The 19,103-nt window shown below is 30.9% G+C and overlaps 1 protein-coding gene across 1 annotated transcript in view; it reads left to right on the top strand.

Annotated features, from left to right (window-relative positions):
* Positions 1-890: 890 nt before the first annotated feature.
* Positions 891-19,103, top strand: part of LOC107448934 (angiotensin-converting enzyme) — a 53,734-nt gene continuing 35,521 nt past the window's right edge. The window contains exons 1-12 of the mRNA XM_071183788.1: positions 891-1,046; positions 2,960-3,260; positions 4,886-5,050; positions 6,495-6,597; positions 8,572-8,715; positions 10,466-10,657; positions 11,573-11,670; positions 12,798-12,967; positions 14,189-14,313; positions 15,203-15,301; positions 16,463-16,607; positions 18,615-18,713. Of these exons, the coding sequence (XP_071039889.1) occupies positions 3,033-3,260; positions 4,886-5,050; positions 6,495-6,597; positions 8,572-8,715; positions 10,466-10,657; positions 11,573-11,670; positions 12,798-12,967; positions 14,189-14,313; positions 15,203-15,301; positions 16,463-16,607; positions 18,615-18,713 (1,568 nt within the window). The 5' untranslated portion in view covers positions 891-1,046; positions 2,960-3,032. The remainder of the gene's footprint in view (positions 1,047-2,959; positions 3,261-4,885; positions 5,051-6,494; positions 6,598-8,571; positions 8,716-10,465; positions 10,658-11,572; positions 11,671-12,797; positions 12,968-14,188; positions 14,314-15,202; positions 15,302-16,462; positions 16,608-18,614; positions 18,714-19,103) is intronic.

Below are 19,103 nucleotides of genomic sequence, written 5' to 3'. Positions count from 1 at the left end.
ATTATTCGTGTGATCGATAGACTCTGAGAGTTATTAAAATGTACAGTGCCAAAAATAAAAAACTGATTACCCTGAATAACTTTTGATCTAATGATCGGATCTTCCAGGATTCAATCTTAATGGTTAGAGAGGATAACCACAAATATGCTAATTAATTAGTGCAGACGATATTTAAATTTAATGGGATTTTTATAGTCCAGTTTTATATTCAATAATTTATTTGTCATTTTTATATTTATTCGAGAAATTTAAAGTTAAGGTTTAAAAATTATCTATTTTAATTACTTTCAGAAAAATTGAAGGACAATTTTATTTTATACCCAATTTTTATTATGACAGCTAATTTTCAAACTTTATGCTCATTTAAAGCTTATTTTTTAACGATTCATTGTCTTATGATTTCATCACTTTAAATATGGCATGAATGATTCGTTCTTCCTTAAAATGAATAACTTCTCAATGATAAAGAAAACTCAAAAATATTTTACAATTTGTATACAATGTGTATCCTGTATCTTGTTAAGTATTTAAGTATTCAAGAAAGCAATAAAGTCCAAAATTTAGTTCATCTTTATCTAATTTAAGACACATCTCATATCTAGCTTTAAAAACATTATAAAAATATTTTACATAATCTGATTAAAAACTAATGCACTTAAAGAAAATTAAAATAAAAGACTATTCAAAGTAAGACTTTTAAAATTAGATAACGATTAGGTTTGTAGTGTCTACTATAAATAAAACTTTTATTTTAATTCATCTAAAAACAATCATCAAAGTTATTTAACTTTACTTCAAGGAAACAGTAGAAGCAAACGAACAATAGTCGATTATTCTCACATTTAGAGATAATCATGGAAAGTCCTGATAAAAAAAAATAAAAACTTAATATTTATCTAAACACTCAAATGAATTTTCGTTTCAAAAGTATTGAGAAGTGCACGGTTTCAAATAGTTTTTAAATCGCAACAGAAAAATCAGACAAACAAAAGTGGAAAAAAATTATGTATTAACTTAGGGAAGGAAAGGATATAATTACAGCCAATGTGAGTATTTACCTAATTTCTGTGTTTATATTTACGCATTTAAGTGCTAGGCTTAATTGACTTGAAGTTTATACACAGGAGAAGAGAAAAAAATTTTAAAAATTACCCTTTTCTACGATGGTCCTAGTTATTCCATTACACAGGGTGTCCCAAAACGACAGCATAAACTATGCACAGCTAGATTCCTCGTTGGGAGTACATGAAAACTGTCCAAAGAAGCGTTCCTGTACGATACATAGTAGCTGTACGATACGAAAAGTAAAGTATGACGTCACTGCCGGTGCAAGAAAAAAAACACTTTATTGAACATATCAACAGCAGTATACTATGCACAATTTAAAACAAAATATGCGCGGCGAACGTTTTAAACATTATCGTCTTGAAAGATATGCAAATACTGTTGTTGATATGTCCAATAAAGTGTTTTTTTCTTGCACCGGCAGTGACGTCATACTTTGTTTTTCGTATTTTTCTCGTAAACTATGAATCGTACAGGAGCGCTTCTTTGGGCAGTTTTTATGTACTCCCAACGAGGAATTTAGCTGTACAGAGTTTATACGGTCGTTTTGGGACACCCTGTATAAGCTCGTTCTCACATGCTATCTACCTTTCTTACCCATTTTTATACAGCAAATGCTTGTTTTACAACCACCACCTTTAAAAAACTTTCTTAAGCCCTTATTATACAGGGTGATTCCTAGAGAAGTATGCAATTTCAATGCGCTATAAATCAAGAACAATTTTAGATATTACATGTTATATGCAACATATGGGACTATTCGTTCACTTTCCGTTCGCAAATTCGTGTGTGTGTGTTCTATTTTCGTTCTTTTGTTTTCAGAATCGGCTTCAATAGACATAAACCGTTTTATGTAACCAGATTTTTTATGAAGTCGATAAGAAAAAGGATTACTTTGTTTAGAAATTACATAATTCTTATAATTTTATGCAAGCACATTTTATTAATGTGTTAATCGTAAGCTTGATTTGTAAAATAATCAAATGTATATGCAAAGAGTTAGTAATACAGAATACGAAAACGGAACTAAGTAATACTGAATATGTGACACAATAAACAATGTGAGAGAAATAATTTTTTCAACAACAATGGATGAATAATTGTTATTTAAAGAAAAAATTGCAAAAAACACTTAAATAGCAATAAATAGGAATCTTAAAAATCTTCGTTAAAAATATAATTGAAAATGAACCGATCAGCACGTCAAATTTCTACTCTATAGTTGCATTTCAGCAGACAGTACATCGGTTAACATGGTTCTTTTTCCTTTTTCTTTTTTTTTTTTTTTTNCAGTTAATAATTTTCGCACTGATAATCGAAGCGTATTTTTTTATTTCATTCTACATTTTTAAGAACTCCTTCGTAATTTCAAGTCTTATATAATTGTGTGCAACAAAGCAAAATATAAAGTTAAGCAAAATTAATTGAGGAAAATTCCCAAAAAGCACTTAAAATGGCAATAACTTTCATACAAATTTGAATTCCGAAAAAAAACTCTGTGTCGAGTTCAAAATTCAAATATGGTGCTTTCAGCAAAACTAACTTTAACTCATTAGTAGCATATTTTTTTCCTGTAGATCGGCCCACGTTATATTTTTTCTAACAAGTTTAACAATTAACAAGGATTAAAAACAGAAATATCAAGCAAAAGGCTGGAAATAAGTATAAACGTTTAAACGTACATGTATAAAAATTTATTAATGAGACTTGATCTGTCGTGTGCAAAGAAGATATGAATCAAACTAAGCAGAAATGAAGCGTTAATGGCAAGCATCGTATTTTACCAAAAGCAATGTTTTGACATATTTCCATCTCACCACATCTTCATTAACATTTCATTTACGTATTCTTTTTCTGTTTATACGTATTGAAATATAATGACATTTTTCTACAGAAGTATACCTCAAACTGATTTGGATGAAACAACGGTTGAAAAATTGTAGACATTAGGAACCAAGATCTTCATCATGATATTGCCACTGCTTTTTCTGCATGTTTTCTCCCTCGCAGCAACTACATCGGCAGCCTGTCTAAGTAAGCAAGACAAATACGTAAGCGGTGACAACACAGACTTGGAAGAAGCTCTTCGATTTCTTCAGAATAACGATCGTTTGGCAGAAAAGATTTATAATCGAGCTGCAATAGCATCATGGAACTACCAGAGTAATCTGACCGAAGCGAATAAGAAAGAATATGTAAGTATTATATTTCGTACTTTTTTATGAAATTAATATACTTCCAAATATTATGAAAATTACTATGAAAACAAATTTATGACTTTTGTTGTAAGTCAATATTTGAAATAAATTAAAGGTGTTCGCTCTTTTATAGATTCTTCCTTTTTTTGGAACAACGAATTCTTCGCTTATTGTTATTATTTGCTCAATATGTAATTATAGATACCTCATCGGAGAGTGTTTTGCAATAGCACTTTTTCATAACGTATTGAACACAAAGTGCTGACCGCTCTTAATTTATATCTTTAGAACCCTATTCAAAAATGAAATCAAAGGAAAGGTATACTCATTAGGTGTTACAAATTAATATTTAAGGCAGAAAGGAAGAAAACGCTATCCAAACACTAAAAAAAATGGATACTCAAATTTCACAAAATTTTCGCAGTTTCTGACGAAACCGTTTCCTGGTATATGCTCAGAACTAAAAATTTAGGCAAAGTGACGAAATAACACTTTTTGGAGGAAGCAAATTTGGTCTAAATTTGAAAAATATTTCGTTATTCCAGCTTTTTCAACAAAGAAAAATCTCGTTGTGCCTAATGTATCCAACTTTTCTAAAAATCACTTGATGGCGAATCACAATGTCACCCAACACCAGAGGAAGAACAAATAGAACGGAGAGATAAATTACACCCATGACCAAAGTGGGATTCGAACCCGTGATCTTCTCAGTACGAGGTCAACTCCTTAACCACCATATAGAGCTATCGGCTTGTCCCGTCACTTTATTTTTGATCATCTAGCCTTTGTTCTTGTTTCATCATTCAGGTTAACAATCTCCCCCAATGCACTTGCGATGATGTAATTTTCGTCAAAAACCGAGGAAAGAATTTCGAGATTTCTTCATAAATTCGAGATTTCACTTTTCATAACGAAATTATTCTCAATATTAACAAAATACTGTTCAAGGATTGCTAAATCGTCAAAAGTAAGTGAAAATCTGAAGTGATCTGAAATTCTGATGGGAAATTAGGGAATCGTCAAAAGGGAATTTCTGATCGTGAATCTATCGAATTACTAGTAAAGAAAGTGGGATATCTGAAGAAACAGAGTGTCATCATTGATTCAATTCCCAGTTTAGCAGACAACTAAACAGGTTTTAAAGTAATTAAGTAGTAATTCGATAAATTTTGATAACGCTTTTTCTTCTTCCTCTCTCAAATATTAATTTCTGACATCTAATGTGTGCACTTTTCTGCTCTATGGTGCAAACTTTTTAAAAAGGATTCTAAAAATAAATAAATTCAAAGCGACTATGGTTCACCCTGTAGGCTCAAAAAATAATCGATGTATAGAGTTACTAGAAAATTTGAGAGAGTTGTGTGTGTGGTATGCATGCATGTAGTATTTAAGAAGAAGAATTTAAGTTATGCACCTACTATACAACCTACATATTTACCTATATATTTGATAAGAACTTGATTATAAAAAAATATGCATATTTATGTATTTGTTTCTGTTCTTATTTTGAATAGATCGCCAATATCTTTAAGCCTAAGGAGAAATTTTGTGACATGAGTTTGATATATTTTATTATGGCTCTCAAAAATATTTTGTTTCATTATTTTATTTTCTCTTATTAGTTGCGAATGACAGAAGAGAGGGCGAAATTTGCCAAGCAAACCTGGAAAAATGCCACTTCATTCGCATGGAAGAACTTCAAAGGAAAAAACGAAACAGCTTACAGATGGTTCAGAGTATTATCTGTCTTAGGACCAGCTGCTCTATCTGAAAATAAGTTCAATGAGGTGAATTTGAAAAGCAGTAAAAGCTTTCTGGAATAGATATGTAACAGAGTTTAAGCTATTAGGCCAAGCCAGGATTTAGGGAAAATTATTTTTCTCTGTCTTTGCTTAAAATAGGCCTTAACTTAAAATAATAACACAAAATTTAGTAAAAAAAATATCTACTCAAATTTTGAAAAAAAAAAGTACAAAAAAGTAAAAATAAGTACTCGAATTTTAAATGTTTTCACTATCTCTTCAGTTCACTTCTGCCTTTGCCCAGGAAACTTCAGAAGCATTTTTTCCGAAATTATAATTCAAACAAATCTTCATCAATTGACTTCAAGTTAAAACTTTATAGTTTAAGAATTCCTTAGTGATATGTTTACTGCTTTAGTAATATGTTTACTGTTTTAATATGTTTACTTCAATTAATTATCTGATATAATTTCCTCAAATTAAAGCGACAGTTTCAGTTCATTTTTTTTTAAATGCTATTCATTTTATGCTGAAAATGATAACTTAATAGCGTTCTGTTTTGTTTTTCAACCTTGCATTGGTCCAAATATTTTTTAATGTTAGCAATACAACCTAAACTATTATCAAATATCAAAAAAGTGTAAAGTGCTTGCTATAATTTGGGGGGGGGGTTCTAATTACATATGTTATTGTCAATGTATAAAATCTAACATTCTACAAAACAACAAATGCTTTGCTTAATGAGAATTTGTCCTTCTATAGAATGACTTAGTGAGATGTAAAATAGTTTTCAGGCTTCATGATTTAATTTTAATAATTTGCATTAATTCGAGTGTTACTAGTAAAAAGTTTTGTGAAATTCCCAAGTTTTGGGCCCTATTTAGTATTAACGTGTTTTTACTTTCATTTAATTAACTACGTTGTTTATTTAATTCATTTTATTTGTTTATTTTATTTACATGTTTATTTTATTAGTTTATCATTTATTCAATTTCTTTTTTTATTTTTTTGGTATTTTAATGCCTTTCTTTTCAGCTACTTCTATGAAACGGTTAGGAATCTTTTTTAATTATAAAAACCACTGAAGCTTTATACTGTTGTAGTTTTTAGTATTTTTTTTCTGGGCGCGTTATGTAACGCTTTATTTGTGCAAATGAATGGAAATTACAATTAAAACATGCGTTATGCTTTACCTTAGACATTTATTCTCATAAATTGGTGAAGCTATAACCTTAAAATATCAATATGTTTAAGAAAAATTATAATGCTAAAAGTTGTTTTTATTCATTCATTCTTGCAGAAGTATTTGCTATGTTAAGAGATGTTCTTATTTATCTATATTAAATAATATTACTAAACCTCAATTTTAAGCAATAAACAAAGAATTTAACTAAGTAAGTATGTGCGATGGCATAAAAAAAATCGATAAGATTTCAAAAACCTAAATAATTACATCCTCTTTATCTTATCACTTTTCTGTCTGTTGTAGCTGAATAACATAATTGCTGACATGCAAGATGTGTACGCAAAAGCGAAAGTTTGCAGTTATTTGTCATCTCTTTTAGATCCATGCACTTTATCAATAGAACCAGGTGATAAGTTCTATCTTATAAAGATAAGTTTTAAAAATATTGAAAAAAGTTTTCATTTATTTATTTAAAGTATATGTAGATAAAATGTATATTCTGTTCTTAATTAAAAACGGCGGTAAATTTCTCTGAAACTTTCAACTGTTACTACAGAACTTTGCTACAATATTGAAAGCACTAAATCACCTTTTCGCTCTTTAATTCACAATCTCCTTCTTTACCCTAAGTACTTTTCCCGAAGAGGAATAGGAAAAAATAAGTCGATAAAACTTATCGTCCATCACCAATAATTCGTCATAAGCTAGGATTTTATTCATTTTTAACTCTCTTGAATGAACTTGGCAATCTATAATTCAAGATTGCCGGAAATTTTTTCACTTTTTTTCATTTTATTTATTTATTTATAATAGTTTTAAACAATTAGTTAAGAAAACATTTGCAATTTTTTGGAAATTTCAATTTAATTGCGAAACCAATTTTTTAGAAAATTGTTGAATGCTGTTGTTGTTGTTGTGTCCAATCCTTCAGGATCTGGCGACAGCTAGATCAAATCCAAGAGACCGTGGACCCTAGCAAAATCAAGCACCAGAAGTGGGCTATCACGGATGTCCGCAAGAGCGAGCCCCAAGCAGTCGAGGATGTTATGCTAAATGCCAAAGTCGAGGATGTTGAATGCTAAATGCCAAAAACGAAACGAGACGCGAAATGGAATTTTCTAATTGGTTAAGCATTAGTCATTATTTTAAACAAGTAGGCTGCGCTCCCTGCTCGCTAACGCTCGCCAACCCCCAAAAATTGCAACGCAATCTTATATGGTTTGCTTCGCAAACCAAGCTCGCTTCGCTCGCTACTAACTTAGGTACATTGCAAATGCACAAAATTCTACGAATTCAAAACAATCATTCAAATCCATATAAAAACCTTTTTTTTAAAAAAAAATTACATCATTTTAGCAAATACTAAGTTATTAAAATAAATTTGAATTCAAATAAATGACATGTAATTCGTTAAACCTATTAGAAATGTGCTATAGTATAATTCGTGATATAAATCAAAAATCGTCAAATAAATTCGTAATATATAAATTCGTGAAAAAAAAGCGCTTTCGACAAAATACTAAAATAGAGATCTATCGACAAAGACTACTTACTTCTGGCTAGCTTAATAGTATGAGATTGCCGCAGCTGATGCTCTCTGGTTATTTCAGTCTCCGTTTTTAAAAGCGCTATATGTTGACCACCTCAACTAGATTTGACATGTGACATTTTTAGCGGCAATCATTGGTCGATTCGCCATCTAAGAGAAATAGTAACGTAAACAAAGCAAAGAAACGTTACCACCGGCGGAAATGAAATACAACCAAAATTTGGGAGCCACGTAAGAGAATTATATATATTAGATTTTACTATAAGCGATTCGGTTTTTCACATATTTTAAAAATAACATCAGTAATAATTTCTAACTTATAGCTCTATTTGTTGATATTTGCAATCGTTAATAAAATACTTTTTATTCAGCCATTCAAGTTCAAATACATTTTTTTAAACTTGTAGTGGCTGAAACTTGATGTTAATACCACTTTTTCAAATGTTAATTCATTAATTAAATTTAATTAATTAATTTTAGTTTTATATGGGAGGAAAAATTGCAATAATTTAATAAAAAGTAACTAAAATAAAAAAATATTCCTTGTTAACCTGAGCAGGAATTGATTTAAACTTTTTTATAAGTATAAAATACTTGTTTTACTTCTGTTTCCTGCATTTTGTTTTCCAGCCAAAAGTAAAAATAATAATAATAAATTTATTTCTCGTTCGGCTGACCACGCGACCGGTACATCTGCTACTGCACGCCAAAGCCCAAAGTCAAGGCCTTGGCCCTCTATAGACTGTTGCGCTATTGAGTTTAATATTTTGGAGATTAATAATAAATCTTATGTTTTTAATCTTATAACTATGTGTCCCTTTATAATTTTAGAATTAACAGAAATTCTGAAGGAATCCGACAACTATTACGAGCTGAAGCATGTTTGGTCACAGTGGCGAGACGAGACAGGAAGAAAAATGAAAAAAAGCTTCCTTAGATATGTGGATTTATCTAATGAAGCCGCTTGCAAGAATGGTAAACAAATTATTATTTTCGATTCTTAAAGGTAATTTTATCTTATTCTTGAACAAAGGGGCTTCGTATTTTACATTACATGCCATAACATACGTCCAATTCAAACATCTATTCCCTTCTACATGCATAGAATAACAAATTCTTTCGTCCAGTGCAATTTCGAAATTGAATTGGAAACAAAAACTGAATCGCGAAATATTTACAATCCTAATTGGGAACTACTGGCAACCAATCACATGCTGTGTCTGGTCACGTGGTTGAACATAGCGTGTTAACGTTACAGCTCTAAGACTTGAGTTAGTTATCACGTTAAATCAATTTTTGGATCAGATTTGCTAAGATACCTGAAAGCGGCGTACTGAAGAGCCGAAAAATATAAAAACCTGTTTGATTGCTGATGATAGAGAGAGGAGTTTAAAGCTTTGGAAACACCTCCAAGTTTTATCTCAGAACCAAAATGGTTTTGCTACCAGATTTTTCCTTTGAATTTTCCGTAGTTTCAAAATAGCCCTAGGCTATTGGCGAGTTTAAAATCATCCACCATAAACTGGCCACTGTGTTCAAGCTCGCCACAGGCCATGACTGTTTCCCGAAACATCTGCACCGTTGCTGCATTATTTCAAGCCCTATCTGCAGTCTCTGTAATCTGAGACTGTTTCGTGTGTGGTAACCATCTTATTATTTGTTGAGCTTTTACCAAATGTATTCTTGGGGACCTTACTGGGACACCAGGGGCCTTTTGGATTTATGAACTATCACTACATTGCTTCCATCTCGTTCTCCATGTTTTTTTTTTTCTCATTATGTTTTTTTCCCTATGTTTGTTCTCTATATGGTTCTTTACATTTTTTGCTGCAGCTGTTTTTTAAAATCTTGCCATTAAAAATTTTTTAAAAAGAATAGTGCGTGGTGTCTCTCCGCGCGGAAGAAGTTAAACTTTGCAACCTGCGACGTTAATTGTAGAAGAATCAGCAGTCGTAGAAGGATCACTAGTTCTATTCAACGACTCTTTTTCCTGCACCGCTCGCTTCCGTGCTCTGTAATCACGGTAATATTGCGCATTTTTCCCTCTTGAACCAGTGGAAGTGCTTGTGGTTGCCTCATCGTCTCGCCCTGGAAAATGTATTTGTATTAATAATGTATGTGAATGCGTCATTAATGTAATTTCAGAAGAGAAAACCTAACAATCAATTGATATTCACAAGAGACGTACCTTGGCATAACCTTAAATCCGTCGCATTGTCCGTGGGATTGTCTTCACTCATTTTTTACAATTGTTATCCACTAAATTTGAAAATAAAAAATACTACCCTATTGAAGTATATGTGTATCAAAACAAACTAAAAAAATATTTATAGAAAAACAATACTTTTATGACTTTTATTATTTTTATGCTAGTGAGAACCAAAACAATATGGAAATGAATGAGGGAAAACTGGATCCTACCACGTGATTTCCCGGCCAATAAAAATGTAGCGTTAAACGTTTAACACAACATTGTTGGAAGTCGCATAAGAAGTATAACTTCAAAAAATTTGTTTTTCTTTCTTTCCTAGTAATACGGCGGATTTTAATAGCGTTTCTGCTTCTTCTTAACTTAAATATTAATTTGCGACAGCTAATGTGTGTACTTATTTACTTAATTTAAAAGATTTCTAAAACTATGAGGTGTGATCATTTCAGAACAACTTGTATGTCACTTCCCATTTTTATAGTATCACTTATTTCAATCAAAATAAACTGTTATTAGGTTTTTCTGATGCTGGCGAAATGTGGCGAGAAGAGTTTGAAAGTGACAATATCACAGACGAGTTCGATCAACTGTGGAAAACAATCAAACCATTTTACGAACAACTTCACGCTTATGTGCGACAAAAACTAATTAAAAAGTATGGAGGAAACAATATCAAGCATGATGGTCCGATTCCAGCTCATTTACTGGGTAAAATTCTTTTCATTCAATAATTAAATAATTGAATCTTGTGAATATATTCTTGAGAAATATTTTTAAGTGTGTACTGTTTCAATTATGACTTGCCTAAATTTATACAGCGTGTAAAAAAGCTTGGAAATGGTCAAATATCTGGAGAAATATACATCGGATTGAAAAGTGATACAAATACATTCAATTTTTTTATAAGCTGTCCAATGATACCAAACTCATTCTTTCACCCTTATCCCCGGGGTAGAGGAAAAGGGCAGCTTTGAAATACTTAATATAAACCCATATTTTTTAGTGCAGATTTGGATTCTCCAGAAAAAATAACCCTATTTGAGTTACAGATTTAAGCATCTTGCGTCGCAGATGGTGCTGTAACCGAGAATTTTAAAAGGGATGCAAACTGTTCAAAATGTGGGTAACTCGATACCTAACAGATTGAAAATAAAAATAAATTAATCTTAAAATGTTTCAGTTCTTTTTTTATTCGAAAAAAAATGATTAAAAAAGTTTTTTCAACCTGTCTATTTTTATCTTCTTAATCTGATGGGCCTCGAGATTCACCATTTTAAACAGCTTCTACCTATTTAATTTTTCTTGGTTTATTTATCTGAGAAGCAAAATGCATAAACCCACAATTCAAATACGGCTACTTTTTTTCTCGATAATTCGAATCTGTAATAAAAATGGGGTTCATATTCAAAATTTCAAAATTGCCCCCCGTCCCGCCCTCAGGGTAAAGTGTGAAGCTCGAGTTTGTTATCATTGAATAGTTTTTAAAAAATATTGAATGTGACTACCTTCACTTTTTCGATCCGATGTATGTTTCTCGAGATATTTGACAGCTTCTAAACTTTTTTTACACCCAGTATAAACTCATCAAATCAATAAATAAAATTTAAATATATATTTTAATAGGAAATATGTGGGCTCAAACTTGGGGAAACATTTATAAACTTGTTGCTCCATATCCAAGCAAGAAAGCTGTTGACATTACTGGCGCCATGAAAGAAAAGGTATCTAAAATCTTCAATTTCAAATAATTACTACACTTTCGTTGAACATTCATGCAAATTTATTGAAACCTTAATAGGAGGCCAAATTTTATTACATCATATAGCAAACTGATCGATCATAAATTTGATTATAGGATAATATTATTTCATTTAAAAGTTAAGGAATTTGCCAGTAATAAAAATAGTCACGCATTTAGTAAAAAAAATGTTTTTTTAAAGCAGCACATAGAAAAGGAAATTTCAAAATTTGGCTACAAAACTCTCCATTCACTTAAGGAATAATTTAACGAAATTTGCCTATGTATTCTTCAGAAATATTGGTGATTGTTGTTTTGTAATATTAGTACCTGTAACCATACTACCGTTCGAACTTGCTTTAAACTTAAAAAGAAGTAAACTGAACCCTGTTTCCGTACTAGAGGAACTCCAATCGTATAGACAAGTATTAAAAAAAATGAGCAGCACTTTAATTAAATTTAAACGCTTTTCCTGACTTTTAGATTAAATTACGTACAAACAAAATCCTGCTTGTTTCATGTATCAAAACCAAAATGGAGAAGAAAAAAAGAAAGAAAAACACTAAGGTAATAGTGAATTCCTGGATATTTTGCTTCCTGATGAATCTCGAGCTTAGAAACTTCGGGAAGTCACCAAAATTATCACGAAAATCGTCAAGTAGGCAACGGTTCCACTCTTAATGAAAGCGTCTTTCCTTTGTCAGTGAACTGTTATTGTATGCAGTTAGAATGTGTAAAATTGCCAAGCTAAAATGTAAATTTTATGGAATGTAGCACATGGTAAACAAAACATAATTACAAATTTCAGTCAATAATATACAAAAACACATATTTTCCTTTTAAAGGGTATTTTTTATGTCTTAAAGTAACACAGTTTTTAGTGTCATACAGTTTCAACTTGGGCTCATATTAAAATTGCAGAAACATAGAACTATATTATCATTCAACACGTTCTTAATTTTTTAATAATTTTTAATTTTTTATTCAGATAGAAGCGAAACTGAACTTTTAATCACTAATATTCACACAGAGGGCGACGCTTATACGAAGATTTGTAATAAACATTTGCAACTGCTTCTTACATTTCCTTTTATCTAATTTTACACTTAGAAAATGAATGCACGAGATATGTTTGAAATTTCTGAAGAATTCTTCACCTCACTTGGTTTGATACCAATGCCTGCAGAATTCTGGAAAAAATCAATCATTGAAAAGCCGACCGACAGAGACATGGTGTGTCATGCATCTGCGTGGAACTTCTTCAATAAGGGTGACGTCAGGTAAAGTTGAGAGTTTTTTAATCATAATGGAAGTTATTTGTTATGTTATCACTTTAGAAAACTACAACAAAAAAAACTTACTAAAATTCATTTCTCAAATGTGTAGAACCTGATTTTTTTTTTTACACTTTAATGAAAATATCTTCGATTATAGATATAATTCATAAACAAACAATAACTTGGTTTTTTTTATTTATTTTTCTTTTTGCAAAAAATGAAAAGGAATTTAGAATTAGAGTAAGAAATTTGGAAATACGCTTCACTTATATTTAAAAAAATCTGCATCAGATTAAGCAATTTTTGCAACAAATTTTTTTTTTCATAAAATTTACTTTTATTTTTTTTTAATTAATTTCATTCAAAATTCTCAGATAATTTTCTAAAATAATTATTTTTTTATTAAATTTTTTCTTTTGTATTCATTTAAATATTCATTTACGGTTTATTCCACTACGATGAAATAAACGTATGAATTATTTAGTACATTTTGATATCGTAGTTTTCAACTAACAAACCTCCAAATATATACTGCATATTTTTTATCATACCATGGACATGCATTTTTAGCACTGATTGATTCATTTTATAAACTTATTTAGTTGTTTAATTTATTATAAGCTATAAAAAGAATTATTAAAAAAATCCTAGACATTTATTTGTTCTAAAAAATATGTAAAATTAATATTACATAAGGGGGGGGGGGAAACAGCAAAATTTGAGATGAACCACCCTGAATAGCTTTTGATCTAATGATCGTATCTTCACGTTCTAGGTCTCAATCTGGTTTGAGAAGATTACCTTAAATAGGCTAATTTATTAGTGCATACGATATTTTAAGTTACGAAATCAGACACAAACGTGCTTTCTCTAAATAAACATTCCATTTTTCGTCGGATTCAGATTTTTGACCCCCGCAATCAGGGAAATATGGTCTTAATAGTTTATTCAGGAGAGTGGTCCAAAGTTTAAATTACGAGTCAAACGTTTTTTAAAAAGGAAAAGTTCTTTAAAAAAACGCAAACGTTTTATACTTATTTTGGATATACATTTCTTCGTTAAAAAATAAATCAAAATTACAAGCATTATATATATAAATAACTATATCCATCTACTTTTCCTCGTAAAAGCAATTTATTTACCCCTAAAAACCACAGATGTTTTATCTTTTTTTTTACTTAAATAAATAATGGTTCACATAAACAATTTTCCTTGTATTAACAGAATAAAAATGTGTACCAGAGTAGACATGGAAGATTTAATTACAGTACACCATGAAATGGGGCATGTTGAATATTACTTACAGTACATGAATCAGCCAGTTGTTTTTAAAAAAGGCGCCAATTCAGGTAATGTATTTTGCAAGATAATTAATTGAAGAACTTTAAAAAAATAATAATACTTTAAAAAAAGTTCTGAAAAAATTCGTGAAATAAGTCAAGAAACAATACCTCCTTATCAGTTTTGGATCTAATCATCGGATATTCGTTAGCTTAAAAAGCAACAAATTTACTGTAACTTCAAATTTGAACTAATGATTGGGGAAGGTGATGGTTTTAGTTAAAAACTAATATACAAATTATCTTATGACATGCATAACTTTAAAAACCTTATACCCTTATTACATGAATTCTGATTTTTGGTTTCTAATATATAAGGGAGGGTAGCAATAACTTAAAAAAATCGATTTAAATTTTTCCGCCTTATAATTCAAATATTCCATGTACAGTCCGCAAAAAAAATAACGAATCACCCTGAATAACTTNTTTCCGCCTTATAATTCAAATATTCCATGTACATTAATATAAAAACTATATTTATAGATTACATTGTATTGAAAATCAAAATTAAACTATTGGCTTATTTAGTAAAATGTTTCTCTTTATTAAATATATATTTTTTTATAATAATTTATCAATAAGGTGCGTTTATAAAAATATTCTTCCTAAAATTCACTTATTTTACAATTTAAATGTTATTAATTGATTGAAATGCATGGCATTGCATGTAATATCTAAACAAACAATATTTATATACGTAATGAAGCTTTTTACTACTTTTTGCTGGTCTACTTTGAAAATGTTGGAATAAAAATAACGATAATTTTTCTAATTGCACCTGTATGCTCGCTTAATAAAATTTTAAACTCATGTTAAAAAAAATTAACAACAAATGTTAATTTTAAATACAATATATTAATAATATAATAACAAACAATTATAATATTTAATTTTCCAGGCTTCCATGAAGCAGTGGGGGATGTACTAGCTCTATCAGTTGCTACCCCAGATCACATGGAAAAAATAGGACTCCTCAAGAATGCTTCTCATGATAAACGTATTCTTACAAGCTTTTTATTTAACTATCCAAAAGTTACTTTTATACCTTGCATCAATCAGTAAAACACACAGTAAATCAAACAATAGCACGTTTAGAAAAAATCGGGTGTACAAAAATAATCAGAAGGCACAATCGTCGCTTGGAGGAAGAAGTTCAATTGTGACAAAAATGATAAAGAAAACATGTAATTGTGACATCACTAATTCTAATATATACAGGGTGTCTCAAAACGACCACATAAACTCTGCACAGCTGGATTCCTCGTTGGGAGTACATAAAAACTGCCCAAAGAAGCGTTCCTGTATGATTCATAGTTTACGAGAAAAATACGAAAAACGAAGTATGGCGTCACTGCTGGTGCAAGAAAAAAACTCTTTATTGGACATATCCACGGCGTGCTCAAGCCTGCCTCGACATGCACGGTGGACACTTTGAACATCTGCTTTAAATTGTGCCTAGTATACTGCTGTTGATAAGTTCAATAAAGTGTTTTTTCTTGCACCGGCAGTGACGTCATACTTTGTTTTTCGTATTTTTCTCGTAAACTATGAATCATACAGGAACGCTTCGTTGGGCAGTTTTTATGTACTCCCAACGAGGAATCTAGCTGTGCAGAGTTTATGCGGTCGTTTTGGGACACCCTGTATATATATATTTATACTGTTTTTAAATCAGGATGTGAATTAATAATTATGTGAGCGGATTTCATTCTGAATAATGAATTAATAAAGAGAATTAGCCAATGAAATAATATAAAACGATTTAAAGATTGCCTCTTGAAATTGTAGTTTTATTACCACAGATTTATTAAAAATGCTAAACTGAAGAACACATTTCGCAAAATAAATGGTCTTTATGCTATTCTCTAATGTATCATGATACAATTACTAAATTTTACGACATTTACTACCAGATAGCATGGTAATAAAACCATATTTTATTGTTAATTTTACCAAAAGCGCCTTTGGTCCTTGCCAAAGTCCTCACCAAAGCGGCGCAGTTTAGTATTCTCATAGAGCCAGATACACGATAAATTTTACCATATTCTAGTAGTTTTGACCATATATTTTTTGCAGTAAAGTTACAAAACTTCTCATGTAAAATATTTTTTAACATACCCCATAAACAAATTCATGGATGTGTTTTGAACAATTTCAGAGACTGAAATCAATAACCTCCTAGACATGGCTCTTGACAAAATAGCATTCGTACCTTTTGGTTTCTTGATTGACAAGTGGCGATGGAAAGTGTTTGATGGCTCAATAAAAACAACCGAACTTAACAAAGCTTGGTGGGAAATGAGGTATATTTAAGCACTTTTCTATCATTGTAATTCAGTTTATTTTCTGCATTCCTTATTTGAGTAAAACAACAGTAGTAGCTCTATGCTTAGAGTAATTTCAAAACCTGTTAGGATAAAGGTTTACACAAATTAAAAGTGGACAAGTGTGATAGCGTCAGAAATACAATAGCTATAGCAAGGCTAACATTCAGTACTGATAAGAAAGATAGTAAAATTGGACCACAGATTATGTTAACTGATTATGCAGATCATATGAGGACATTTAAAATGAATGTAAAGTCGTGCTAATGCTGGTTCTTTACTCTAAGTGCTGCAGATAACGATTCTGATGTAGCTGTTGAATTATTCTCGAAACTTTTTACTCCATTTTTTTTCTGAGTCGTCAACATTAGAGTGAAGTTGCACTAAACAGCCACTATTCAACAACGAAAGTCCAAATCATGAATACCTGTTAAATCAGATTTCGATGTGCTGTTCTATTCTAAACGCATTCATATTTAGCACGTCTTAACACTTATTTAAAATACTACCAAACCGATATGTTTAAATAATTATACACAATATGCGATACAGTCATCCGACCCACCTTTAGAATGTTGGGGCTGCTATCGGTATTGATTTCTGATTAATGGTGTAAAAATGACATGAGCGTAGTAAGGAATCGATATTATTTCAGTGTTCTTTTTAGAGAACTGAACTCGAAAACTGGTAATTCAATCCCATGCGTGTTCAAAATTAATAAATTTTTATTTATTCATTCATTCATTTATTTATTTTGCTTTTTTAGCTCGATATTATCGAATACATTTGCTGAGCAAAGGGCGAAAAACTAAATAAAGGGACTTTCTTATAACGACTTTGCAAAACACACACCACCTGGAAACATAAAAACGTATAACTTTTTTACGTTTTGCATAAACGTATATAATTTTTAGTAGTTTTAATTATGAGAATCTTAGTTCTCCATTTGTGATATTTACGTTAAATGTTAAATGTTTAGTTTTAAAACTAAAACTTATCATTCATTCATTTATTTATTCTTTTATTTATTCCGTTATTCATTGATTTTGCTTTTTTTAACGCGAGATTAACTAATATATTTGCAGAGCAAAGGGCGAAAAACGAAATACAGGGACTCTCTAAATTTTTCGAAAAACATATTACGAAACTCATTTACTCATATTGTAATTGCTATTGTAGGGTATCTACCACTACAAAAATACAATTCCAATTCACTAGTATATAAAACGTGTTAACTCGATTCTGTGATGGGGTACCTTTTCATAGATGACGGTTGACATTGTCGATAGCTCCTATCCCCACATTGGTGGACGTGACGCGAACACGCCTACTTTGACAGTAACGCCCACTTCGATTTGAAAACGCCTACTTCGATGGATGGTCCACATTGAACAGTTGGCTTGCTACTTGTGACTGCGACATTATCCACCTCCTCGCCCTGTTGCTACTCTGTCTCGATTAAACACAACGTCGGCCGACACACTCGACTGCTGAAGGCAACATAGGAGCAACCACGACCGTGAACTTAATACAGCTCTCACGATCATCAAAAATACGGTGAACTTAATACAGCTTCTCACAAAACTGCAATGAATCAACTAGTGGTATCCATTCATCGAATTCTATCACAGATATAATTCTGGTGGGGGAGAACTGTAGGGTATCTACCACTACAAAAATACAATTCCAATTCACTAGTATATAAGGCGTGTTAACTCGATTCTATAATGGGGTACCTTTTCATAGATGACGGTTGACATGGTCGAAAACTACTCGCCCCCTATGTTAAATTTCGAAAGCAATGAGTCTGAGACCAAGTAATGTGGATCACATTGTATGCCTATTTCATCTCCAGTCTTAGGTTAGATTTCCAATGTTCCAAATAATTGTTACAAAAAGTGCTGTGATGTTATACAGGATACCATTAGAATTGAATTAATAATTGTTAAAACATTTTATTTATTTGACTTCGTATTTGTGTTACAGGCTTAAATACCAAGGTGTCTGTCCTCCTCTTTTAAGAACGGAAAAAGATTTGGATCCTGCAGCAAAGTATCATATTCCGTCAAATGTTCCTTACATCAGGTAATTTAAAATTACTAATCGGTCATTAGATTGCAAATTATTCAAATTCCGCCACGTTCAACTTTGGTTTCAGTGATTTTTAAACATCGCTCAAATTCCGCGGGGTATTTAAATATTAGTTTATGTAATTTATTTTAAATAAATATTAAAATTACGTAGATGGTACGTAGATGGAAATAAAAATCGACATATTTCAAATGCTCAAAAATAGGCACCCATTCTCAAGGCTTGTCTTACATTTTATATTTCTAATCACTATTGTACCTTTTCGTTCACGTCTGGCAAGTCTGGAGAATGGGTACTTATTTTTTAGTGTTTGAAACATGTCGACTTTTATTTTCATCAGGATATTTTTGAAGCTAATGTAGCTTTCAATCAGATAATGTCTTA

This window comes from Parasteatoda tepidariorum, chromosome 7 (assembly GCF_043381705.1).
Source record: "Parasteatoda tepidariorum isolate YZ-2023 chromosome 7, CAS_Ptep_4.0, whole genome shotgun sequence".
In the NCBI taxonomy this organism is placed as follows: Eukaryota; Metazoa; Arthropoda; class Arachnida; order Araneae; family Theridiidae; genus Parasteatoda; species Parasteatoda tepidariorum.
Note: the sequence above shows the minus strand (reverse complement) of the source record. Positions and strands in the feature narration are given on the sequence as shown.